At 42.6% G+C, this 27,030-nt stretch overlaps 2 protein-coding genes across 6 annotated transcripts in view; one reads left to right on the forward strand and one right to left on the reverse strand.

Moving 5' to 3' along the window:
* Positions 1-6,076, forward strand: part of LIMS2 (LIM zinc finger domain containing 2) — a 35,385-nt gene extending 29,309 nt beyond the window's left edge. For all 5 annotated transcript variants that reach the window (XM_074877823.1, XM_074877826.1, XM_074877825.1 and 2 more), the window contains 4 exons: positions 568-660; positions 1,530-1,578; positions 1,765-1,840; positions 2,640-6,076. In XM_074877823.1, coding sequence (XP_074733924.1) covers positions 568-660; positions 1,530-1,578; positions 1,765-1,840; positions 2,640-2,787 — 366 coding nt within the window. In that variant the 3' untranslated portion in view covers positions 2,788-6,076. The remainder of the gene's footprint in view (positions 1-567; positions 661-1,529; positions 1,579-1,764; positions 1,841-2,639) is intronic.
* A 1,580-nt stretch (positions 6,077-7,656) lies between these two features.
* MYO7B (myosin VIIB) overlaps positions 7,657-27,030 on the reverse strand; it is a 50,829-nt gene continuing 31,455 nt past the window's right edge. The window contains exons 31-49 of the mRNA XM_074877422.1: positions 26,363-26,590; positions 25,754-25,921; positions 25,030-25,147; positions 24,810-24,936; positions 23,920-24,089; positions 23,034-23,215; positions 22,100-22,227; positions 21,394-21,551; positions 20,765-20,918; positions 18,683-18,838; positions 15,788-15,893; positions 15,557-15,670; positions 14,596-14,683; positions 13,356-13,459; positions 12,707-12,892; positions 11,749-11,865; positions 10,951-11,034; positions 10,116-10,235; positions 7,657-9,392 (exon numbers count right to left, since the gene is read on the reverse strand). Of these exons, the coding sequence (XP_074733523.1) occupies positions 9,309-9,392; positions 10,116-10,235; positions 10,951-11,034; positions 11,749-11,865; positions 12,707-12,892; positions 13,356-13,459; positions 14,596-14,683; positions 15,557-15,670; positions 15,788-15,893; positions 18,683-18,838; positions 20,765-20,918; positions 21,394-21,551; positions 22,100-22,227; positions 23,034-23,215; positions 23,920-24,089; positions 24,810-24,936; positions 25,030-25,147; positions 25,754-25,921; positions 26,363-26,590 (2,592 nt within the window). The 3' untranslated portion in view covers positions 7,657-9,308. The remainder of the gene's footprint in view (positions 9,393-10,115; positions 10,236-10,950; positions 11,035-11,748; positions 11,866-12,706; positions 12,893-13,355; positions 13,460-14,595; positions 14,684-15,556; positions 15,671-15,787; positions 15,894-18,682; positions 18,839-20,764; positions 20,919-21,393; positions 21,552-22,099; positions 22,228-23,033; positions 23,216-23,919; positions 24,090-24,809; positions 24,937-25,029; positions 25,148-25,753; positions 25,922-26,362; positions 26,591-27,030) is intronic.

A 27,030-nucleotide genomic window follows, 5' to 3' on the forward strand; every position in this document is an offset into this window, starting at 1 on the left:
TGCTTATTTGAAGTGCATTCAGACCAACCATGTTTTATGTTCCTGTTTCTCTTTGAAACAAGCAAGATAATAGTCCACAAGTCTATCAGAATAGTCACAAGATGATTGCCCTTGCAGCAGGTCTTCTCTTTATCTTTAATAGAATTCTTAATTGCTATAATAGACTAAATTTTCCTCCTTTTTTTTTACTTCAATAAAGATTTTCCCATCTGAGTTTCATTAAAGCATTAAGGGGTAACAGTTTTAAACTGACAGAGGGTAGATTTAGGTTAGATGTAAGGAAGAAATTCTTTCCTGTGAGGGTGGCGAGGCCCTGGCACAGGTTGCCCAGAGAAGCTGTGGCAAGGCCAGGTTGGACGGGGCTTTGAGCAACCTGGGCTAGTGGAAGGCGTCCCTGCCCATGACAGGGAGTTGGGAGTAGAGGATCCCTAAGGTCCCTTCTAACCCAAACCCAAATTCTGTGAGTAAGTGTCTTGTATTGAACCATGATTTGTAACCATGCAAGTTTTTCCCTGGTGATGGAAAAGTCGCTTTGCTTGCCACTGAATGTCTTGTATTCTTTTACAGCATTTTGTTTGTGCCAAATGTGAGAAGCCATTCTTGGGGCACCGACACTATGAGAAAAAAGGACTGGCTTATTGTGAAACTCACTACAACCAGGTAAATTCTGCTGTCTATACTGTAGGTACTTGCTTTGACTGGCAAACGCTTTTTTGCATTTTATATATGCAAAGCTATGCAGATTTTGCATAATCTGAATTTGTAGAGGCAATGCAATATTAAGAAATTAGTGAGATTTAACAGAAAAATGAGTTTTTCTTGGTAGATGTGAAAAGTGATGCTGAGAACAGAATTAGAAATGTCTTGGGGATACTGATTTTTCTTTGTGCCATTGACAGAAGAAAACACTGACCGTGGGTTGTGATTAAAATCCCTCTGATTCTACTTCAAAACCATTTTTGTGGACTTCTTTGATAATTACTTGCTTCCATGGGCCTAAGACAAATATTGTGCTGTCTGAAGCATAAGTAAAGTATCTTTCAAAAGCCAATCAAAACCTATTTTTTCTGTATGACTCAACAGCTATGAGTTTGGTATTTTCTTCTGTCAGATAAATGAGTCTCTCTCATAAGTGTTACCGTTTTGAAAGTAGCTCTAGGTTTTATTTTGATGTTTATAGGTTAGCATCAGGAGATGTTTGTCTACAGTAAGTGTCATACTCTACCGATCCTCTTTTCTCCAAATTGCCACATGTACAGGACTTTAAGATCACATAACAGTGGTAGAGTGTGAGGCATCAACAAAAAAGGTTTTGTAGTATTTAGTGGTATGAGATCCAAAGGGACATAGACTATTTGGCAAGTGTATGAGAAGTTATTCAGAAGATTTAAATTGGTATATTTGGGGGCTACTGCAGTGTCTGGGAATTCTTTGATTGTTAGGATTTAATGTTCACACCAGCTGTGTAATTTGGGGAGCACGAGTAGTCAGTAACATGAGTTCCTGTTCTTATTTCTTTTGCTGTGCAGCTCTTTGGAGATGTCTGCTACAACTGCAGCCACGTGATAGAGGGAGATGGTAAGATTTGTTCTCTCCTTGTTTTGGGTTGCTGTCCTTGTTCTATTTGTTAGTGCAGCTGTTGCAGCCTCACAGTTGCAAGGCACCAGTGTTTCTTTTCACATCTGGCCTCATTTGAATTTGGATACAAATCCGAATTCAAATAATCCGGCAGTTTCCTCTTATTTTGTGCTTTTGCTTTTGCAGTGGTATCAGCTCTTAACAAGGCCTGGTGTGTGAATTGCTTCTCCTGCTCCACCTGCAACATCAAGCTTACACTGAAGTAAGTCAGTGTTTATATTTTGGACCATACGAGACATTTGCCCCTAAGGCAGGGTGTCAGCTCGGGGGAGCCGTGAGCTGGTGCCTCTCTGAGGGGCAATATACCTTTTCTCTTTGGGATCAGGTGCTTATAATTCCACTGATTTCAGAACTAAAAGGGAGCTGGGACTTAGCATCCTCTCTAATTTATTTTCCTTCATTAGTCTATTCTGTAAGAAGGTTGGGTAAGAGGAGAACTGATTCAGCAGTACAGAGGGAATAAACTTCAGGTAACTGCCTGAACTGTTCTGAAATACCTGCAGCCTCCATATCTCCTTAGTCTGGATGCTCCCCTCAATGGCAGTATTTGCAGTCATGTAGATTATTTTGAAAGAAAATATTATGCTAGTTACCTCAAATATGTAGAAGGGGAACAGAAAACAGAGCAATCCTACATTTTTCCTTACTCGGGTTCAAACCCTCATCCTACTATGCTGGGGTGGCCCTACTGGCCTTGCATATGAAGAAGCTCTAATTCATCACAAAGAGAACCTTTGAAGTGACACTTCCAATCTATGATAACATTATTATTATTCAAATATATAGCAAAATCTTTCTCCTTATTGAACTAGCAATACTAAAGACCCTAGTTCCCTGATAAGAACCCAGTCTCTTGCATGACAAGACAAGGAAGTGAGTTGCTTTATACGTGCGACAGAACACAAGCAGCAGCATTTACATTGGTGCATGGAGACTTGATTTAGTGAAGCATATAGTTTGCAAATACCATTTTAATAGCCCGCTGTTCTTTGTGTTAAAAGGAATAAGTTTGTGGAGTTTGACATGAAGCCTGTATGCAAGAAGTGCTATGAGAAATTCCCTCTGGAGCTGAAGAAACGCCTGAAGAAGTTGTCAGAGCTGGCATCCAAGAAAGCACATCCCAAAGCTCTGGATTTAAACTCTGCTTAAACAAGTCTGTCAGTCTACTGACTGCACTCTTAACAGTCATAAACTGCTCACAGCAGCTGTTCATTACAGAGGCAGTTACTATGAACAGGTGAAACCAAAGATCAGTAGTACCTTCCCCTGCTTCTGGTAATGTAGCCTGCATCTTGACTATCCCTTTTCTCAAGCAGTTGTCTATTAACACTGGCAGAAAGAGGAATATGATTTCTGCTTGAGCAGTTTACAGGCTGGTTATTAATTTGCTAATAACAGCTTATTCTGCCTTTGTGGAACTGTACACAGTCTTTCCTTCCTTAATTGAACTGTAGTTCTCTCCATTCCTCTAACAGTGGTTTAGTGTAGGGGCGGAAGAAATGTGTGATTTGCTCTTTTTCAGTTAAAGTATAAAAATTTCTCTTCTTACCCTGGGTGAAGACATTTAATTTTTTTTTTAATATGTAGGCAAATATTCTGAAAGCTGTCAGTCTTTGCTACATGCAAAATGTTCTGGTTTTTCTCCAGCTTCCTACTGAGCATATACGGATGCTGTACAGTCCTGGTTTGCAGGTTTACTGGGAAAGCCCAAGGACCAATAGTTATGCCATCTGCACTGCCCACTTGTCTGGCTTAGATCCAATGTTAAGACAGGTGAAGGAGTTTGCTTTGCTGCTTCCCTCTTCAGTACTAAGGAGATTTCGATTGTCAAGGCCATGTCAGCCTCTTCAGAATAGCTGGGCTCTCCTTAAGGAGGAGGTGGCTGTGGGAAACAAAAGATTTTGTTAGAAACTGACACTACAGTTTTCTCAGTTTGTTCTCTACTATTACATGGGTACTGGAGCTTCTAGTTGTCAACACAAAGCATGTCCTATCCACTGGCATAGCTGACACTTCTTGAGGCAATGTGGCTGGAGCCTGGGTATTCCTTTACATGATGAAATCAAAATGATAATATGGTACCAATTTAAGCACTTCAGTTTCCCTGCCCTTCTCATTTTACTTGAAAGATGAGTATATGCTTGTTGAAAGCTTCAGAAAGCCAAATTACATGAAGAGGTTTCTAATATTTACAGTTTCTAGTAAATGTGGTTTTACGCAGAAAAAACCCAGGAAGCATTTTTCTTAAATTTTCACCCAAAGAAGAGTTTCCCACCACCTTTCTTCTTAAGACCTGAGTGTACTTAAAGAGAGGACCTCAGGCATGAATCTGTACATCTTAAGCATATAGTTCTGCTCTGTAGTTTTGCCTGTCACTGGTGAAGTTTCACTGGTTGTACTGTCTCTGCTAGTACAATGCAAGGTGCTGAGAAATTTACTGGTTTTGAACATTCTTGATATTTCTTCAGGGGTGGGCCATCAGCAGTGCTGTTCCTGAGTCCACCTGTGTGTTGTATAATCACAGTGAGCTTCTGAGACCTCTGGAGGTGTCCCCTGTGATTTCTTGGCTGAACTAAGCTGAGCAGCCTGAAAATCCCTTTCCATGTATAGTTGGAGACCATGCCTGCCCTTCCGTGAGGTAGACAGGATGAAAGGCACTGGAGGACTGCTGTCCCTTGCATGATTTAAATCTTCCAAAAAGTGGCTGGTTTAGTAGGTCAAATGAACACAGGAGGTGGGCCTAGGCACCACCCTGCAGCCCCAGGTGAATTAGCTAGCAAGAAGTTAAAGCTTCCTCATTTCTTGTATGTGTGAGCAGCAACTGGATTGGGGCAATAATCTACCTTAAAATTCTCGTCACTGCCATCGCACTCTGCTCAGAATAGATCTAAACAAAATAGCTAAAGCCTTGATAGCCGTTAAGCTGTGGCTACTACCCATGAAACTGGACCAGTGATATCACAGCAGTGGTGGGAAACCCTGGTTAACTGTGTGCAGGTAAGAATTCCACATGCGAGACCATGTCTTAGATACTTACTGGCTTTGCTAATTCAATTTCCTTCAGCTGCTTTGCTTTTTGTTGCTGTGAGTAACCATAAACTTTCACCTGGGGTACACTGCATCCACCATAACACTGATGAGGGTGTAGGCCTAATTTTAACAGTAGAGCTCTTCCATCCTCTTCTGACCAATATGCACTGCAGATTACAGTAATAGTAGCTGCTTTTGTCACTGCTTAAATAGAAAATGCGGCTAGTCACTGTTCTCTCACTAGCCTTTAAATGGTCTTTTAGTTAAAGGCACAAAGAGCAACATGTCTTTTGGTGCAGTAGTATGTGGCCACTGCAAAGACCGGTCTTGTAAGCCTGTTCTTTGGCATTTTTTTCACAGCATAAAACACAAGAACTACTGATCTAGGCGCAGTTCAGTATGTTATGCAGATTCTTCTCAGCATAAAGCATTCATGTCTGTTCCTATAAACTTAGTCACAGGCCAGGTCTAATGCTAAATCTGAGCAGCTGTGTGTATCTTCAGCCTTCTGGGAAGATGGTGGAGGAACACACAGCCACAGAGCTACTGGTAAATATGGAAAGACTATGTAACTAGCAGGCAATAGGTAATATTCTTTCCTTGGCCACTCTCAAGTTCAGCAATGGAAAATGCATGTATGTAGAGGTAAATGGAATTACTTTTGTACTGCAAGTCGAGATCTAGTGTGTCCTCTCACTCTGTCTCATGTTAGAAATTCAGTAGACCTGGTAAGCTTCAGTACTCAGAGGACAGTTGGTATCACTCTCTTTGATAAGGTGTTCAATTCTCTAGGATTTGGATTATGTCCCTATCTTCAGACCATTTCCCAAAATTAGTGGGGAGGAAAAAACATCATAATCCCATATCTCTATATTAGCAGAGGGTGATGTTCTCTTAATATCTCTTAAATTATTAATTTTTCACAATTATTTTTCTTATACTCCTGATGCCCATAACCTGCAATGTGCAGAGTTATAGTAGTGAATATTACTGACATACCTTTTGTGGGACAGGGGAATTGAAGGAGTAGGAGAAATAACTAGATAGTTTAAATAAATGCATCTTCCTCTACTTTGAGTCCACTTTTTAAAAACTAAGTAGAATATAATGCAGATTTACAAATTCTCCTGAGTGTGTTGATAGACTGACAGGTTGGGTTTGGTTTGTTTTTTAAGATAAAGTCAATGTCCAAGCCAGAAATAAGCTGCATGCTTTTTTCCATTGCTGTAAATAGACATGCTGGCCAAATTCATCCTAGGTATCACACCACTGGAGAGTATAGATTCATATCAAGGTTGAACTTGGCTCAGAAGTCTACACTTACTAAAAGCTGTTGTCTCATTATATACATTTATAGTTTACATTTATATTTATACATACTGAATTAAAATCACTAATATTCACTGAGTACACTTGAAAATGGTTTTGCTTTTAGAAACCACAGTTATGTGAAGCTTATTTGTATTCAAAGTGTATGTTAATCACTTGCAGTCTTTCTTTATGGCAACCTAATATGCTCTCTGGGGTTTGCATCCTGGTCTTTATTCTTACAGCAGTTTCTGCAATGTAGGCAAATATTGTTCAACCTTCTGTACAGAGAGTTTCTAGATGTCTCATGTTTTGTATTAGATGATCTGACTGACACTCTTTTTAAAAGTAGTTGGATGGTGAAGGAGTAGATTGCAGGCAAACATGTAATAAGTGTGGTTGTGCTAGTCTGTAAAGCACTATTAAGTGCTGAGGATGGTATAGACTGTTTATCAAACACATACAACGAATGCGTATGTCTGTTTTCCGGGTTAAGTGGAAGTGGCCCATCCACCTGTGGCCAGATCAGGATTTGATCGCCAGAATAGGCAATTGGAATTTTACCAAGACTATGACACATCTTGTTATTGGCTGAAGAAATTCCCACTGTACTGTCATAGCTGGCAGGTAACAACCGTTGGCTGTTAGGCTGGCACTTCAGTCCTAGTCAAGGTCTGGTGTGACTTGTGTCCCCCCCCTCTCAACACCTACTGGGTTGCAACCAGCAGCAGAGCAAGGGCGGGAGCCAACAGAGGTCAATCCACTCTTGCCCTGGACTGTGGTAGAAGACGCACACCACGTCAGTCTGGTTGGGAGGGTTGTCACAGTCCGACAGTCCCCCCTCCAGAAATGTCAGGCTTTGCCCAACTTAGCCTGTGGGTGAAGGCCTTGGGCGGTCGATAGGGAATTGATGCCACTACTCTGGGTCACCTGGAGTACTGTCAAGTGGTCGGTGATGTCACTTGATAGGGAGGAAGCAGCCGTGATTCAGTCACACCGGGGCAGAGGCCAGTTTGGTTACCCCAAAGGGCATCCAGCGGGACCACGTGGAGGTATGACCTCTGCAACTGAGCCCAGCTAGTAACAATGATCCCGTCTTAAGAGAGTCGTAGTTACTCCCGCTAAAAGAATTAGCAGCTACTTGCTTTGGTTCAGGCCATGATGAGCAGCGTGGATTCTGCACCATGTGGAGCTCTCATTTTGTCATACATTACTGTGCTGTCTAACCAAAACATGTGGTTGTGGATTGAAATGTTGTAATACTGTACCTTTTTATGTTCCTGTAATAAAGTTAACTGTAACACATTTTAAATCTTCACACAAAAAAAACAAATGTAAAAAAGTGGTATATTGTACAGTAAAAAGAAATTGCATTTGCAATGCCAAGCCAGAGAGCATTATGCACTTTGCGGAACTCGGGGGATTGCTGAAATCCGATGCACTGTCATGGTGAATGCACGTTTTGGATCAGTGCTGCTTCTGTGGTGATGTGTGTGTTGATGAGGATGTGCAGGAAGGGGTATCATCCTTTTAGAGGCTGTGCTGTACAAATTGTGTCATGTATATAATGAGTAGATGGGATGCTATGATCATTTACAGGCTGTAGTGCATGTTTGGTAGGTTTAGGCTACATGGATCTAGAGTGAATGTTGAAATTTCTTGTTAAAAAAGACATTGTGGTTGATTTTCTGCAGTGTTTATTTAAAAACCAGAAACAGTAGTACAGTTTGGCTGCAAAATTCTTTTGTACAGGTGAAGTATGGACTGCTTCTGACTTATAGCCAGTTAGATCAGACATAGGATGTCAAAACAGCTCAGTCATTAGTCTCAAATGTTTCCATTGCCAGCAATGGACGTTATAGCAGGAATATCTGATTGCATGCAAAAGGATCAACTATTCTGACAAGTGTGGCACTCATTTAGATGCACAAAGAGAGTGGGGCTCTTCCCCGCCACCCATGTGCAAAACTCCCATTAGCGTTTGAATTTCACACACACACATCTGAGGGAACAAGAGAACCATTGTGCATACGTTGGCAGATTGGAGAGATCTGGCAGAGCTGCTTTTCCAGCACTGCCAGATCATGTCTCAAGGAACTCGGTGTAAATGCTTTAAGACAAGTCCATGTTTCACTGTGAGCAAGGGAGGGCTCGTTGTTGAGGAAGGAGTACTTGTTCTCTGATGGGGTAAACATCTAGGCTTACCACCACAGTGCATGTATGCTTTACAGGCTCTGAGCACACACTGGTTCCTATAGGACCAAAGTTGTGTGTTTACAGAGGTCTGAGAGATGAACAAGTGCTGAATCAAATGTTACCACTCAAAGTGCCTGCTAAACAGGAAATAGAAAAGATCAGGAGAAATTAAAGCTATTATTCTTGTCTCATGAACGAATGTCTGCATAACTCCAAGCTGAGAACATTTTCATAGAGCAGAAAACTTTCTTTTCAACAGCTGTCTGCTAGACTGAGTTCTTCAATTCTGATTTGCACTGAATAGCACATCTATAACTTGAAATAAGAGCAACTCAGTAGAAGTAATGGACCCAAAATCCAGACTAATTTCAGAGTTTGTTTATGCTTACTAGAAACTGCATAGTAGAAAGCAGTTAGTTTCCAAGTGCATTATAAAATGTGGAAGAAAGAAAACTTTTAATTTAACCAAGGCAATGGTAAACCAGTGGACAGCTTGCTAATTTAGCAGCACACAGGAATGACAGTTATATTCTGACAGTAACTGGCTGTCATAGTCTGCTGTAACTTGCAGCACATAACCTAGTGATAAAAGGATGAAAACCAGCACCTTACCTTTCAGGGTGTCCAGTTATCCTACTACTAAAGGCTATTTCTCCACTCTTAGAATTTTCAACAGGAGGAAAAAAATAACTACCTTTGTTTGCAAAGACTCAAGGAGTTTATGTATTTGGTAAAAGCATATACAATAAGGGGACATTTTCTTTCCAAAAGCAAGACACCTGTTATTGTGCGTCTCTCTTTAAGAATGAAGGAGATCTAGAGTATCAGCACAGGCTCTCATATTAGGGTTCCTCCACCCCCTGCACCCATATTATATTAAAATCCAGCTAAACTTTCTCTAGATCCAAAATTTGAATTGAATTCTTATACTACATCTAAGACAGACAAGTGTTACAAATATTTGAAAGCGCATGCTCACTTGAGCTTCTCTTGCAATGTGTCAGCAACACAGTTCATTCAGTGTGTGATCAGAAGACTGATCATCAAGGTTAATATTTTTTATATGGCATTTCTTCTGGGAGATGAAATTACAGGTAGTTTGGCACAGATAAAGGTCATGGGTTCTATTTTCGCTCTCAGGCTGGGAGTTTCTTTTGCTTGTTTACAGCATTCATTAGCAGGCGTACATAGGATGTTAACAGGTCATCCATTTTGTAACCCTGTCAGAAAAGAAAAAAGTCTTAAGTCTCTCAAAGAGTTCCAGATGCAAAAAGAACTCATTTCCTTCCTGTTTTATCTTCTTCTTAGGTTCTTTCCTGCATGGACATCTCCTCTTCCAACAGCTATCACTGTTTTGATAATTATTTATCTATTCTTCCCTTCATAGATTTACAAAACTACAGAGCATAGCTCTACTGTCTCCTTGTCATTCTATAGATTGACATCTTGTACTTAGGAATCCAAGCTTTTCTGTGAGAGAAGCTAGGACTTAAATGTTTTTATGTTGTCTTTACAAATTTACCTTTAAATATCACTACAGTGATGCTTTCTGAGTCTATGGGCAATCTGAAACCAATTCTTAAAAGGTGGTACCACTCACTGAAAAGTGTGAAATCTTACAAGGATGGCGTTATTGCATGGAAGGATCAAACCATGCAAAACAAAAAGCCTCTTACATAGTTTTATGGGTAAGTGCAGTCTTTTCTTAATGTCTCAGATAGATAGAATTTTGATGTATAGGAAGAGGCTTATATCTTTGTGTCAGATGGCATTATATAGCACTAAGCCAGTTCTAAACTGCAATTTTATTGACATAGCAGTGAATGCTTTTTGTATCTGCACTGGTTTTAACATCTGTTTTGGCACCATTGTTTTGTAGGAATTCCGCATGTAAAGGAAAAATTGGGAATTTCTTGTGTATAAGTTGACAAAACTCTTCTTACCAGAGATGTCTCACATAAGATCCGGCTTCCTCGTACCAGGTTCCCTATTGTCATGTGAAAGTATGTACTCCCACTGCTCCAATTGGAGATTTTATTGAAGGGGTAGACTGTTAAAATATCCTGTAAAGGGAAACAAACTGAACTATAGAACATCTCTCAAATGAAAATGGGCTATTACATAAGAAAGCCTGTAGAGCCAGAGCATTCTTCTTTCCCGCTTCATTTATAAACACAGTGGATCAAGGTAAGTCTTGCATCTAGACTAGTGGTATATTGTATTTTCACCCAGCAGGTGAGTCTTAATCACTGTAATGAGACTTCCTTTCATTATATATTGATCTTTGCTGTAGCACACCACCATTATTTTTACAGTAATCTAAAACTCACTGGATATTTGTTTTCTTAATTAAAAGCAAATAGTGATATTGGTAAATGCTTTTGCCTGGGAACTTGGTAAGGCCAGACTGTTTGGGTTAGAGAGCTGGTAAACACTGTCATTTGACCTGATCTTTTAGTCAGCTTGGGTTTCCTGCAAAGCATTTTTCTGAAGCAGGTTCCCTAGGTCACTGTCCATCCACTGGCCTGATCTTATCACTTTGTCCAGGTCCATCACGATTACCATTTCTTTTTTCAGAGATGCTCTACACTGTTTCCTTTCCAGTGTGGAAACTGCAAAGAAGTGATTTGAGGCAGTAACATCTTCTTCGGTTTCACACACAAAATGAATAGAGGGACTCTATTCTCCCCTACCATTCAGGGAGAAGGTCCTGTTGCTGTCCCTAAATTAGTACAGTCAATTAAATCCTTCCTTAGACTCTTGAGAAGCAACTGTTACCTTTGTCTTCTGATGTATCAGTGAGACTCCCTGCTTGTTGATTGCAATCAGCACAATCTCTGGGAAATTTGGCTCCGAGGTTTGCTATAAGTGAGTAACAGAGTAAGAGAAGGAGAAAATGAAGAAATTATCTGTATCTGAAGCATAGTGACCTGTAACGGTGTCCAGTGCTGCTTGTTCTCTTTACCAAATAAACACTGAAGCATAAAGCTTGTCAATATTATGTAACTATTGCTAAGGATGACTTTTTTGGCCATACATAGATGACTTGAGCAGCTGCTACATAAAAGCAGAATCAGGTCCCTTATTTCCTAGGCTATCTGGTAATAGGAATAACGGTTGGTTGCAAACCAGTTAAGAGCCTAGCAGGGAGAAATTAAAGGTAGCAAGTGAGAAATGATTCCTGGAGGTGTCCACTGCAGAATGAGAAGATTGATGCAGTTCTGTTCTGAGGGAACAGTCCCTGAAGATACAAGATTTGGCAGCATTTTGTTGTGGAGAACGATGACAGGGCAATTAAGTATTTACGTAACTAAAAGCCCCCTACTCCAACTGCTACATAGTTGTAATATTAGGTGTTACAGCTGGAACAACAACATAGCCAGTAAATAACAGGCATATCTAGAATGGATAAAGAACCCCTCTCCCTGCTTTCAAGGAACTGAGTTTTCCTCAGTGGATGATGGGAATTCAGCTTTACAATGTATTCTCACTTAGACAGGTATGGAATTTTAGTCAGTCCGTATCCCCCAGTGCTGATTTACTACCAAAGCCGTTCGTACAGGCCTTTAAACCTACCTTCACCTCAAAGAAGGCTGACCCAAACGTTGGCCACCGGTGTATCATTTTCAAGAAGGCAATCTTGGCCTCATCCACAGTTTTTCCTTCATGTTTACTATATGCTGCAATAATGCTCTGTTCAGAAAAAATGATACAAAGCTTATTCAGTTGGAGACAGGCGGGTTTGCAGTGTCCAGCGTTAGCACTAAAGACAACATCAGATCATCACCAAGATCAGTCTTTTGCCCACAGCTACAGAAGACTCTGAAAATGAAAATAGCCTGCTGTGCCATGGGGCAAGGTGGAGCCAGAACCTCCCCAGTGTTCCTTACTAATGAGTTGGGTGAAGGAAGTCCAGGAGCCCAAGGGAATGGATTTCAGGGCAGAAGGGCAATAGAGGATGAAAAAAAATTCAGAAAGCTGGTGTTCAACACCCACAGACATGTATCACATTTACTGCTGAAACACGTAGGGTGAATTTTCCCTCTGCATTTGAAATAGTGTCCTGTGTCTTCCTCAGTGGACTAAGTGATAGGTACCTGCTCAAACTTCCTTGCCTTTTGGTGGATAAAAGAGCCTTTTTGCTGTGAGTAGCATCCACATGGTGCAAGGTGACTGATTTGCTGGCCAAACTATGAAATATTTAGGACACATCTTTTTCTCCAACAGATACTCAAATCCCTAGTCCCATCACTGACTCTCCTATCTCTGACTCTTCTTCTGGGCACTGAAAATAGATTAGTATCTCCAAGAAAGATGCACATCTCAAATCAGTCATTCAGGCCTGCAGATATCTTTCAGAGCTTTGGTAGAGAGGATACAAAATCTGGATTGTAAGAGGCAAAACAGCAACATCCAATAGTATCCCTCCATAGTGCTTTCAAAGACTGTCAGATCAAAAATGTAGTGTGACTCGATATCTTCTCTCATAAAGCTCAGTGGAAATAGTATGATTAATGAAAGCTGATGTTCTTACCTTCTTCCACTCATCTAGTGAGATAGCTCGGAGCAGATTGTCTGGCACCAGCTCCTTCAGGATTTTGGGGATAGTTGCCAGCTGTGTGCGGTCATTGTTGAAGCGCACTTTATAAATCAGCCCTGCCAGCTGGACAGCCTCATCCTTGGAACACTTGTGGTAGCCTCGGAGGTACTTTGGCAACTCCTGGAAGAGACCAGCTCTGAATCCAGACAGAATGGGCTGAAGCAAACACTGACTTACACATTCTAGGTCAGTGAGGTCAGGATGTGAGTCTTGCCAAACACAGTCCAAGGACATCCCAAGAACTTTTGACTCCTTCTGGAGGTTCTCTGGATGATCTTTAAAGGTCCTTTCCAACCCAAACCATTCTATGGTTCTTCATACAATTATGGAGCAAGACGTGCACCTCCAGGGAACAATGAGATAAGGGAGCTCTGCACCTAACATAAACAATATAGCTAAGGCGTGAGCACTTTGAGAAATAAATCTGCTCCCAAGGCTGAGCAGTGCCCTCCAGAAGCATTCCTCTGGAGGCTCTATAATGCAGGCCTGGGGGAGGGAGATGGTGATACTCCAGCAGGCCTACTTTATCAGGAGTATTGCTTGGATCACATTGCCTGCCTTTATGCTTTAGGGAGCTGGTTACCTGGTGGTAATGAAAAATGGAATCGGCCTTCAGGTCCTTCCCAGGAGTTACATTCAGCCACAGCTTTCTCATGAAGTACACATCATAAGCCACAGACGTAGCCCCTAAGGAAACAATGTCTTGTCAGTATTCTCTGTATCACTGTAGAGTTCTGCAGTTTTTAAATGGCTTGTGAGTTTCTTCAGAAATGTAACTCTGGTTTTAATAGTAACAAACAAAATTACTAACAGAAAAGTACAAAAGGCCATTTTAGATGACCAAGAAAGTGATTAGTTGTCAATTCTTGGACAGTGATCATGCAGTGATCTAAGGTGCAGGCTCTTCAGAGATGCAGGAAGGAGCTGAGGATGCCTGCAATATGAGTGTTTGTTATTTCTTGGTGCTCATGACAGCTGCCTGCCGACATGCAGCACACCTGAATTCTGTTACACTGATGCAGGTACATTCCCTGATGGCTGTGTTTACAAAATTAATTGTAAATTAGTGTACCCACATCTTTATGCAGTGATTTTCAGAGCTCCTAGCAGTTGCATCAGCTGTGGGGAGAAGAGGGAAGTTAGAAAGTCTTAGATATGTAGAGAGTGCTTCAGGAAGTTAAACCTCAACTGTCCTGAAATAAGCAAAGGTCAGGATAAATCAATACAAAATTTGAGTGGAGTTTGAGTTTGATGTAGATTCCAAAATGTATGAAATACGTGGGGGTGAAGTGCAAAGAATCGCTGTCATTAATGTTATATTTGTTTATTCTTGCAAGTGTTCACCTGGCAATACAACTTGTGTTTTGGTATCACCAGGTAATAATCTAGACAACAGTTGTCTAACAATGTAAGGAATGGGAGTGACACTGTAAAGAACCTATTTACATGTGTTGGCTGATACCTGATATGGCAACGCATGAGCCTTGGACTGTAAAGAGGATCAACCTATCTAACTTGTGTGCATCCAGCTGTGTGTTTTGGATGCAACAGGTCAAAAAGTCTTTGGTACCAATTTAAAATTCCTGAAGAGATTCCCCCGCAAAGATGTTCTGGTGTTTCTGATAGCCAGTGCTTGGGTGCATCAGGTCACTGGATCTTACTGTTGGTGCAGGCAGTGACCGTGATATACAAACAAAAATGATATAATAAGGCTCTGCCACACACTTCCCAAGATGGAGTAAATCCTACTGGATAAATTTGCTGCTTCTGCAGTTCAACACAGCATCTCATGCAGCTTCTTCTCAGGCTGGTATTCTCCTTACCATCTTTCCCTGGTTTGTTCCTTCTGTTCCAGTCTGTCACCTGCCTTAGTGAGTCAAAGAAGTAGTCTGCTTCATTCTGACTGATCACCTGGAGGAAGCCAAGCATTGTAGGGGAGAAAGGAGGGATTAGCAGATCATATACAACCCTGCCTGTGCCAACATACCCAAGTATCAGGCTGAATTTTCTTTCCCTGTCTACAGTGAGAGACCACAATTACGTCAGGAAAGAAGCAAGGGGAAAGAAGTAGAGAAACAGGAGAAGGAAAACTCAAATTTACATTTTGTATGGGGATTTTTACTGCATTTTTCTTTCCAACCTGTTTATTGAAGTCAAGCTGAAGATGCCTACCTTATTCTTAGCCATCTCATCATTGTGAAATAATTGGCATATAGCGGGTTCCTCTTTTCAGGAACACAGCACATCAGAAACTGCCTGTGCTTGGACTCAGTGCTGCTTTTGCCTTATCACAGTTCCAGAGAGAAGGGACCTCTCAGTGAGGCAGCCAACCCAAGCTTCAGCTCAGGCAAGGCAAGCTAATGAGAAACTAGAGAGCAATCAGCTGGTGCTGCTCAGCCACTGCTCCCCCTAATACTAGTGGGCACTGTACAGGTGTAGCATCTCCTCAGCAAAGCCTAAGTGGAAAAGGGCTGAATCCAGCAGTATGCAGCACACAATTTGCTACCCTCCCAGCAGCTGCAAGAAAGCCTGCGTCTTCTCTGCTTTTAGTACCACCTGTGTACCAGTTGACCAAAAGAAACTCTGCATCTCCACCCTTCAAGAGCCGCAAAGTAATTGTCAGGTGCTAAAAGTTTGAGTCTAGGCTGTATCCCCTCAGTAAGACAGAAACAGTAACGACCTGCTCTATTGCTTGGCTTTATATATGGTTGTTTAGGTGGTCTGGTAAATAAGTAAGAGAGGAGGGGGGACTCTGGCTACCCTGCCATAGTCAAGAAGAGTTACCTTGTCTGCAATCTTCACAAAGAGGCTGAAACCTTCCCAGGAACTCAGCTGCAATTTGGAAGCAATTTTCTGACACAGAGTCCGGATTTTGGTGTTTGTTCCCACATCAAATGTCTATGAGATAACAAGATTCTTGTTACACAGAGAAGAGGAAGAAATGAGAACGCTGAATGTCTTGAAATGTGCTCCTGCACAAACACCTCATGGCTGGGAAAACAAGTAAGTTCTTACCTGTTCTGTTTCATTGGGGAAGCAAATCTTGTGTGAGATCTTAGTGTTGTTCTGTAAGATGGCCTCAACCTCTACGGGATGAGGTGCCCACTTCCTGGAGCCACTCCTGGAAAATACCACCACCATCGCAAGAGAGATCAGTGCTGGATGTTCAATCTTTGAGGGGTTGAACAGCATTCCATCCGAACAACAGACTCCATCCAAAACACTAGTACTGTGCGATGGGGTGGGCTCCAATGGTCATTCACCCCAGTGCAAATTCAGTGTATTAACAACCAGAAACTGAGAGTCTTATTGGCATGTGTATTAAAAGTCTGTTCTACTCTGCAAGGAGGTTGCATGAATAAGGCACCTTCCTAGCCAGTACCATTACCCCTTCTATGTATACAGCAACATTTTTCCTTACTGTTACTGAAGCATGCAGAAAGTAGCCACAAGGAGAAATAAATTTTATTTAATTGTTGCATCAGCAAAAATATATGTATTCCAATACAAAATGAGTTACAGCTCAGGAGGAAAGTACCAGAAAAGTTTGGAGGGCCACTAAAAGCATTACATTTTATGTAAGATCTGGCATGTAATCACTGACTCAAGAGGTGCTTAAGCTGTACAGTCCCAGTTCTTTGAAATTATACCTCAGAGCAGAGCTGGCTTTTAAAGCAAAGGACCTGGCCCTGAAGTTTGAGTCATGCAAAAACCTTGATACAGTTAAAGTGAGGACAAATCTAGCACATTGCCTTCTGGGGCTGGTATTTTCCTGCCCTCGGTGGCACAGAGCAGGCTGTTTGGAGATTGTGTACACCGTAGCTTATGGGCCAAACTCCTTTCTCACACTGGGCCACTCTCTCAGGAAGAGAGCTTAGTTTGGCATACAGCTTTAGTTGTGTGGATTTGAAAACTAATTTTTTTTCCAATAAATAAAGCAGCAGTTCCATTTGAAGAATGAAAACCTGACTGAAACCAAGTAGAACAGCATGTGCTTGGTACTGTGCACGCACTCTAAGTAAGGAGTGTGGACCTGCCCTACCCAGTCATCTGTTCCTGGACTTGCAGCAGAGGGAGGCCCTAGGAGACAAGGAAGTGCAGCAGCTTGGCTGGAGGCACAGGGCCATGTCTCCTTGCAGCCTCAGCGAGCAATTCATTGCCAAGGCAAGATCTGCTTAACACCATCAGGGTGCTTGCTGGTTGCCTGGCCAGCAGTCTGGGGATGAAGCTGTAAAGCTGTTCATGGAGGAAAAGGTGTACCCAAGGGCTCAGTTGGCTTCCACTCCACATATTGTAGGTCAGTCCTTTGAGCTGCCTGCTCTCCCCTTTCCAAAGACACCAGGTTACTTACAGGGACAAGTTGGACTAGATGATCGTGGTAGGTCCTTTCCAAATGAACTATTCTATTCTATTCTATTCTATTCTATTCTATTCTATTCTATTCTATTCTATTCTATTCTATTCTAAGCAGGTGTGGGTTTAATCTTAGGAAAAGAAATACTCTTAGAAAACAACATTTGTCTTTGTTCCTCCTCCCATCCCCCCCAGCTCCAGATCTGGGGCAGTTTAGCAGATAAAATTCTCCTCTCAGCCCATTCTGCTTTCCCCTCCCTGTTTCCCCACTCTAAAGAAGCTCTGTACAGCTCAATGGGGCTTAGAGCATGAATAGCACATAATACAGGGAGGCAGGAAATTTTCAGTCTTCTCCATAGAAAAAACAATGAATAGCATTCCTCGCCATGAATTTTTCTGGCACTTCAAAGGCGAGTTCAATGTGCAGTGACATTTCCCCAGCAGTGCCAAAATCCATCCACTGCAAGGAGGACAGCCACTGTGTTAGCAGCATTCCCCTTGAGCCTGACCCACAGGACTCACAGACCAAATGCAGGGCCCAGCCTAAGAGAAGGGGGAGGATGGAGAAGCTGGAGGGAAAAATCGTTGGGCAGTTTCTTTACTGAAGAGGTCTGTGGCAGGCAGGTGGTAACTCACAGCAGCATCAAAAGGGAGGAGGCTGGGGTTAACCTTGATGCCAAAGCACTCTGTTCTCAAGAGTGTCAAGTTGGGTGATTCCAGTGCCGGAGGAATCTAGGGAAACCTTCCCTCTACAGTTCAGTTCAACCTTCCTGAAATCCTCGTAGCCCCTCCACTCTCTCTGTCATGTTCACTACATCAACAAGTCATTCAGAAGCCCAGGAAGCACTGTGGTTTGGAGGCCTTGTTGCTCCAGCCCTCCCCAGGACTGGGGTAATGCCTAGTGGACTGAGGAGTAGCCTTGCTGTGAGCAGCCATGGAAGTGTCAGGATTTTGCTCATTTTGGGTTTCTTCAAAGAATAGGAATGGATTGTGTTGATCTCTCTTCCCAGCATGGATCTGCTTTGCTTCACCATCAGAAAACCAACAGGGCCACAGTAGCGCTCTGCAGATGTCAGTGACTTCAGTGGTGCCACCCCACTGTAAGTAAAACCTAGTATTTTTAGCTGCACATGTGCAGCTCTGTGCTACTGAGATTCATCAAATTCAAGACTAATCCTCAGGCACATGTAAGGGGGACAAGGACATGCTGCCTCACTAAAGGAAAGCAAGGTCAGGACCTCATCAGTGACAACACAGGATTTCATTTCAAGCTGCGTACCCTTTAGGATGTTTGAAATACCCAGCTCTGGGAGTCAAGGGATTATGTGTGATACTGAACTTTTAAAAATGTCGCTAGCTCTGTGAAAGAAAAAAGTGAAACTGTGACATAGACCTCTCTTAGCAGTTCAAAGTTTGTAAGAATAATGATCACTTTAAAAGAAAGTAGGTAAAGAGAGGAAGGAAAGCAAGAGTCTCAGTGTTTTAGCCCATGTGCTTTTTGGCACCCGATTCATGATTTTTGAACACTTTGAGCTGGCTATATGCTGGATCATTTACCTCATCACCGTCTGAATCCTCCGACTGCACTCCAGGGCCAGTCTTTCTTTCTGACGTGTCTCCATGAACTTCTGGGCATGTTTCAGCAGTGACTTGCTGGGTGGGAACAGGCCAGTGCAGAGCCAAAGGAGCTGCCAGCCCTTGGTCACGCTGTACCTGTGAACACAAAGCAAATGCTTCTGCTATAGCTACATATAATTCTTTGTTTGACCACACACCAACTACAGGGAAGAGAAACACCCTCCCATTATGGGATGTTGTGACATTCAGCAGAGAGCTGCAAATCAACAGAGCCTTCACCCAGGATCTGGCAGCCGTTTTCTGTGCAACTACCACAGCCCGTATGCAAAAACAATGCGAAATCCTGGCTGATAAATATTCATGATGGTTGCAAATCTCATGAATAAACATAAGCTCCAGTTTAATGGTCATCTTGGCAGCAGTGATTCTGGTGCCATCCTCTTGAAAAGCCACTGCCAATTTGCTGTTCAAGCTCACATGTATTTGGATTGTGCTTCTTCAACTGTTTGTATTCACCTGCCCTCCGTGCTACCTGGCTTTGCTGAGGGCACAAGCGCTTTGCACACGATTGACTTTCCCTTACACATACTCCTGCTCTGAAAAATGACCATGTAGAAGGCATTGTGTAACGAGGTAGTTACAGTTCTTAAACACTCCAGATCAAGCTTCTACAATTTTCAGGCAGAAAGCCAGTTCTTCCAGCCTCTGGACCCATGAAATCTGTCAGTCAAAGCTCTTCTGGCATCTCACCCTCACCAGTCCGAAAGGCTCTGCAGCCAGGAGGTGGTCAGCCCTTCTACCTTCAAAGCCAGGAGCAGAACACGCTTCAGCTGCATCCCAGGGATTGCTCTGAAATGCTAAATGGTGTGAAGTGGTTTTGGTTGGGAAAGTGAGCAGGTCTGCCCCTGAATGGGCATCAGGCTCTGCTGAATAAAGAGGTCCTGGTTTCTTTATTCTCATTTACTTTCCAAATTTTGCAGATGAAGACACACTATTTTAATCCTGTTTATACTCTATAGATCAGTCGTGTTTGTGTGAGAGAGGGACGTGGTCCACAGTGCAGTAGCCTGGGAAGGATGAAAGATTTGTTGCTCTGGATGTTCTAATGAAAGTATATGGAAATAGCCACCTTTCAAGCACTGTTTTTTCCACATCAGTGACCCCTCTCAAAACAGTGACTAAATTGGTAGAGTACCTCAGGCATGGCACTGGCACCATGGTTACAGACTATGCATTAAATAGCCTTTAAGATTTACTGCAGGCAAGGAAACTTACCATTTAATAGTTAAACACATGGTAAAAGTTCCACTAAGTTCAATATTTGTGGAACAATAAGAAAGAAAATAAACAAGTAGAAGCTCCTTCTCTAACTTTTGCAGTGACACAATGAAACAGACAAACCATTTTGTTAATAATTAGTATGATTTTAAACTTCTTTTTGCAATTCAGTTCCCCTGGAAGTAGGTCAAATTATCATTTTACAAGTGGGGAGGAAAACACCAGCCTGTTTCAGAGACTTATGCATGGACAAGGGCCTGTGTAACCAATCTGTTCTAAAAGGCAGTTGTGTAACCTAATTAATATAACTATTTAAAAGTATTCACGGGTGGTAAAAGATCTAGTGTGCTTCTAGGAGGGAAATACTGTCACTGGGAAATTTAAAACAAACGGAGGGCTGGCAGAGCAGTCACTGAAAGCATGCAAGAACTCTATGCAGTGCCATGTTTTCTCCAGACTGCCTTGGAGTAAGAGGGCTTCAGTAACCCCTTGCCTGCCTCACACCGTGCTGCACAGAGACCAGCACTGAATGCTGATGGGAGCAAAGCAGCAGCTCAAGGGAGATGAGGAATGGTCCTGCTGTGTGGCCTCTCACTGCCAGTCAGCGGTCCTGAGTGCTCCGCAAAGGTGAGCCCCACAGCACTGCCTGGAAAAGGGAGGAAGGGAAGGTGTCACTCCAACACTCCCCTCTGCCCCTGCCCCATCACAAGCATAGCAGGAGTTCCTGATCACCACCTGCACTTAAGGCCTGGCTCTGCAGAGTGTTTGCACCCAGGTGAATACCTGTTTCTGTTCTCAGTCAGTTGCTTCATAATCTGACAGTAGATCTCATCCCGCAGGACCTCCTCCTGGATAGCTGCTACAAATATCTGGTCAGTGACTTCCACAGAGGAGTGTGTCTGTTTTGAGGGATAGTCTCCCATGAATTTCATGATGGGTGAATGTGCTGTTAAGGACAAAAGCAGGCCAATTTTAGAAGGTAAATGGGAAGTCTCACCTGGATCCTAACATGTTAGTGACTCTGTTGATGTCTATGTGGCAAATACTGGGAGGAGGGTCTGGAACGTATTCTCTGCCTATCCCCTACCCCTTTCCCTATGCAGCAGTCACTACTTGGCTGTGATTTGTACTCTATTAGCTGCTTGCTCTGGACATATGCAGTAAATCTCACTCACTCCTTAAAGTCACATTGCAGTTAAGTGAGCCATCAGGAGTTGTGGAGCACTGGGAGGGAAGAGGAACCTTTCTTCTGTAGACAAGGGAAACAGAGTTGCTACCACCGCCATTGATATAAATGTATCCCCTGTAATGTGAATCCAGTATTGCCTCAGTGCAGGTGAGTTTAGTGGAGGTAGCTAGCTCTTCCTTCCCCTGAGTGTTCTCGGGTCCCAAAGAGCAGAGTGAAAGGATATCAATGAAGGCCTGGCAGGCCAAATCCCGAAGATCAGGGTCTGTGCATGCTCTTTTCAGCAAGGGCTGTTTCAAGGGCTCCTTAGAATGTGCCCACAGTTGACTGCGCCCCCGGGATTTCTGGAGAACAGTTTTGCTGATGGATTCCTTCTCAGGAGTCCTGAAGGAAGACAAGTGCAGGCAATACAAAATTACTGGATCAGTATTGCTATGAACACAGGAGGTCATTATCACAAAGACTTATCTCTAGGCATGTTCTTTCCCAAGACAGTGATCTCATATCTCCTTTGATTATGCAGGTCAACAAGAACAGGAAAATATAGTTTCTTGTAGATCCAGAAGGGAGAAGGCTTGCAAAAAGAAAAGAGGTTTTAGAAGACTAATTTTTCCCTTATTCTCCAAGGCCTGAGATGTTGTCCATCCTCACTAGCTGGTAAGTGCTGAAGAAGGGGTGAGAAGTAAGAATAGGGCCTGCTGGAAAGAAATAAATCCAGCTGAGGTTCTCCTACCCTTCTCTTTGCATTTCTGCAGACAAAAGATACAAGTAGGCCATGTGCCAGAATCTCTGCACATCCAAAGTCACAATTACAGGAAACAAAGAGAAGAAACCCAGTCAGAAATGGGAGATGCTGTTATATCCTAGACTTTAAGGATCACAGAAGATTAACAAGAACTTTCCTAGGGCACACACTACAGAGAGAGCTTCACCTGAAGTGTTCATAGGAGAACTCCTCCAGGGTGTAAGGCTTCACTTTGAGATCCTCTTCATCAGGTTCATCCATGTAGGAGTTCTGTGAAGCTGTCCTCCTCTGGTCTGGAGACATCATTAACAAACTCTGGAATGACACAGCCATGTAGAGATGTCACATGGGCATAGGTCTCTGCACAGATTGTCAGGTGTTACTCAGCATATATGCGCAGAAGCTGTATAGTATATTTGAGTACTCTGTGCTGCAGGAGACCTTCTGTCCCCTAAGCAGCATCTTCAGAGACTCAGGAAAGACTTGGGAATAGTTGACTCAAGGAAGTAATTTCCATAGACCCAACAGTAGTGGCCATCAAAATCTATGTGATTATCCAAAGCACAACACTTATTAAAAATGCATCTGCTTATCACTATTGTGTTTTCCCCCCACTTTTTCAGCTTTTTACTTGTTAGCACAGTATCCGATATACTGAATCTCCAAAACTGAAGACAAAATTGTTAGCAAACAGAGTGATCAATGAGAAACCTTGACTCCCTCAAAGATCATACTCTTTTAAAGTAACCTGCTGTACGTAGAGCTCCCTTTGAGACATAATGGATGATCACCAGTCAAGCCCAGTGTGAATGCAGGAAAATTCGACTGCACACCCATTTCCATTAATTGCTATCAATTCCATGCACTGAAGTCCCTAACAGTGGACTGGTTTTTTGAAAGTCATTGCTTTGTGTAACTACAGCCTTCTCCTTAGAGTTTGGGCTAGGTTTAGTTTTGTTTTCAGACAAGACAGAATGAAATGCTTTGCTTGAATGGGAATTATAGAACTTGTCTGACTTTGGAGGAACAATTAACTTCCAGTTGTAAATTTAATCATATTTAACACTGTTATTATCATTTATCTTCCAGTATCTTCAAAGAGAGTGCTCAGCTTTTCTTACCAGCACTTGACTAGAGGGTTTTGTGAGAGAAGGAATGATGTAGATCTCTTCCAAAAATACATTCCCTGTTTTGCTTGTCCTTTCATTCTGGGCACAGATCCAGCCAGAGTTTGCATCCAGCCTTTTGTCTTCAGTGAAGATTAGCAAGTCTCCCTTCTTGAAGGACAGGATGGCAGGGTCTTCTGGAAGAGAGAATAAGGGAGTACTGTTCAGGCTTGACAGTCCAAGAAAATGCAAAGAGATTGCAATGTGAAAGACAAGGGAATTGTATTTTGAAGGCCTGAATTCATTAGCAATAGAGAGTGATTTGTGTAAATATGGCTAATTATCCAGTAACACTTCAGAGAAATCACTTAAGTTTCCTCTAACAGCCTGATTTTGATCCACTGAGGGCAATGGCAAAACTCTATTTGATTCAAATGGATGCTGACTTTGTGTCTAGAACTGGCAGCAAAGCATGGAAAGAAACTCAGTAGTTGTAAGTAGAATAAATCAATGCTTACATTTTAATCCCCTCTTGTCTGTTCCAGCCAACTACATTCCACAGAAAATTTCAGATTACCACCTCTGTGAAATGTTTCTGGAAAGTATTTCCAGGGAGCCCAGATGCAAATTCCTACTATAAGCAGGCTGAGTTGTTGGACACTTTACTATCTAAATAAAATATGCAAAGAAGTAGAAGGAGGAAGGAAATGTAATTTGTATGCAAAGGTACTGAATCACATTGCCTTATGCTCTGTATTGCTGTGCTGATCACTAAGCATCCCTCCTGGAGCAAAGGGACTCTTGCTGAAGTTCTCCCTCTTCTCTTTGAGCTCTTTCAAACAAGTGCTATGGGTTCTCTCAAGATTTCTTCTCTACCCTGTAGAAAAGTTATAAGACTTACCTTGGGATTTTTTCTCATGCATTGCCACAGCGAACCGTGATCTCTCCTTCAGTCCTTCCAGGAACATGACCACCAGTTCAGCAATGACAACACTGTTGACAGATGTCAGGACAAACTCCTCGGCACGAAGTGTGATGAGAGTGCAGCTCTGTCCAAATGACTTCACTGCCCTATATATTATTGAATAGTTTGTTACCGGGGCATCTGAGAAACTCACAGACTCATCTGCAATCACAGCCAAGGCACCTACAGCTCCTTACAGTGAGTATTGGTAGTTCTTAATTTGCCTTCTCATGAGTTGGCAGGTGTGAAGGACTGAAGTGGTTCAGGTTCACTCTGGACTCCACCATGTTTTGTACAAAAGTGCTTCACTATAGACAAAAGAACACCCTTCTTTTGGAATAACTGGGCAACTAAATCTGTGACAGTCCTCAATGAGGTATTTTTTGTGTATGTAAGACCCTATTCTCTGAGGATGTGTGCCCTGAGCAAGCCAATGGTTACCCTCTTTCCCTCAGTTACCCTGTTCAGGTCCATCACACCTGAGATGTATACGAACTCCCAGCATGCATAACAGGCAATGGCTTAATGACGTTAGTTATTTGGGCCATTCTTGATGCATGTCTGTGCTTCCTTACACCTTTCTGACTGAGCAGGATCACCTTTCCTTCCACCAGCTGAGAAGATTCAGCCATTTCAGTATTTCCTTTACAGGTTGCTCAGAACTTGTCCCTTTCTGTTTCCCAGATCTAGGCTAAGCCACCTTTCCAGGCTCAGATCAAATCACTAGGGGGACGGCAGAGAAAGTATATCTCCCTCCTACATGGAAGACCCTTTCTGAGTATGGGCAGAGATGTCTTCTTCAGATCTTGTCTTTCTGGGGCACTCACCTGTTGGTGTGGATGCCAGTTATCTCTGGGAAGGTCAGCTCAAGGAGCCGCTTTTCTGACTCATCCAAGAAGCAGATACCTTTCCAATTTACGGCAACGATAAAGTGGTTCTTGGGCAAGCTGGGTCCTGAAAATGCAGAAAAAACTCCTCATCAATGCTATACAAGTCCTCCTCTACTGATCTGATATCTGTCCTCTACTCCCAGGCTCCAGGTATTACCTGAAAATTTAGTGACTTCAAAGAATCGGGAAAAAAGCAAAGGCCACTGAAAGCGAGCAAAATCTACAAGTTGTTCCTTCACAGTCTGACAGGAGAGACGGTCCTGTGTGTATGGGGCCTGCAGTATAAAGAGATACTCAAGGTTTTCTCAGTAAAATCTGGTTTACATGATCTGCAGACAATAAAGAGCAGGCCTGATCACAGAGGTTCCCAACAGCCCTCTGCTGTCACTGGTGTCCAGGGTACCTGGAGAAAGTCAGATCAGGAACAGCCTTCAGGGGCCCAAGACACATGCAGCTGAGGCTGCCCACAGGCATGTGGTTTCCAAATTTCCCTCAGATCCCCACTGACTGATCTGTTCAGAGCGTAACACACTTTGGGTGTCATGGAAATATTTCAGGTAATCCATTTCCAGATCGAAACCAGTATTCCATCCCATGCCCATCCTGACTCAGTTGTCAGATGGGAGATAGAGAGCCTTAAAAGATACTCTATTCAGAGATTTAAATATACTTTTTTCATTCTGCTCCCCCTGCTGAGCCCTATGTGGAAGAGTGAGTGGAAAGGTTCTCTGCTCCTCCAGCCCTAATTAACTATTTGGGATATACAAAATGAGATGTTTTTCCTTCTTCCCCCAATAGACTATTTATAAATGGAAATGGTGAAAGAAGCAGAAGCTGGTGCTCGAGAGTGGTTACCCAGCAGTGCCAGACAAACCTCTTACCTTAGCATGTGCATAGGTTATAAGGCTCACCCACTTTTCCAGGGGCTTGGACTTCAGCTGTTTCACTGGAATACAATCATGGAGCACCTTCTGCACAAGTTCATTGTGGATGGAATCTCCAAACTGGATGTAACAATATTTTGCACCTATCTCCACCAAATCCTCCTCCTGAAACAATTAATTCATTAAGAGAGGCCTAGAAAGATGTCACAAAGTCCAGATAGCCTCATTCAACCTTGAAGCCAGTTTAGGAATGGGGTTTTCTCCATTTTTGTCTGGGTAACTCTTGTCAGTCATCCAGCATAAGGAGAGGTGAACTTCACACAATCACAGCATCAAAGAAATTATTATCAAAGATATTTTAAAAGGACCCAAATTTCCCCTTTGGACATGCCTCCAGCTGCCACATGAACCGAAAGGTGCAGAAAAAAAAGGTATTAATTACAGCTGCCAGTGTGACAGCTGGCATAATCACCTGGACAGGAATTGTTCATTAAGAAGGGAAGGGTTGTTCACAGCCACTAGAAACTTCATTCATCTTCTTGCCTTTTAATGTGGCAAATATTAATATAGTTTTATCTCTTTAGGAGGATGAATAACGAGACCCACCTTCTCACAACGGTATTCTCCAAACCGGATGCCACGAATGACTTGGTGGTAAATGAGATCAGTGCTGATAGGATCCTCCTGAGAGTTGTGCCAGGGGGTGAAGATTTCCTTTCGGAAGTAGAGCCGCCAGGGCGCATTGCGTTCGTGTGTGCCCCGCTCCTTCACTAGCTGTTCACACTGAGAGATGGCGTCCAGGACATGATCTCGTCCCCCACCCAGTGACCAGACCTAGAACAAGGGACACTGCATTTACTAGCGTGCCTGCTTTGGATCTGAGTGAAGGACAACAAACCCAAAGCTCCTGGTCTACTGACAGCAAGAAAAGGTAAGCAAATGGATGTCCAAGTGTGCATTTTTATGCGCAGGGATGGTATTAGGAAAAATAAGTTGAAAGTTAAGGCAAAGCAGCAAGATGAAGCAGCTTTGGTTTGCAATCTTCTATTTGTCTCCTTGTACTTTGCTTATCCCCTGTATATCCCCTTAAGCACATGCACAAGCATTTCTGTAATCTAAACAAAAAATGCGATCTCTGAATTAATTTCTTTGCTATTGATGGCTAACTCTGAGCACCCAGATATCATCCTGCTGTGCATGTCTGTTTTACAGCATTACCATAGAAAAATAAGCAAAGGGAAGGAGAAGCTAAAATGTGAACTAACAGCAGCAGC

The sequence above is a fragment of the Strix uralensis genome, chromosome 9 (genome assembly GCF_047716275.1).
Source record: "Strix uralensis isolate ZFMK-TIS-50842 chromosome 9, bStrUra1, whole genome shotgun sequence".
Taxonomy (NCBI): domain Eukaryota; kingdom Metazoa; phylum Chordata; class Aves; order Strigiformes; family Strigidae; genus Strix; species Strix uralensis.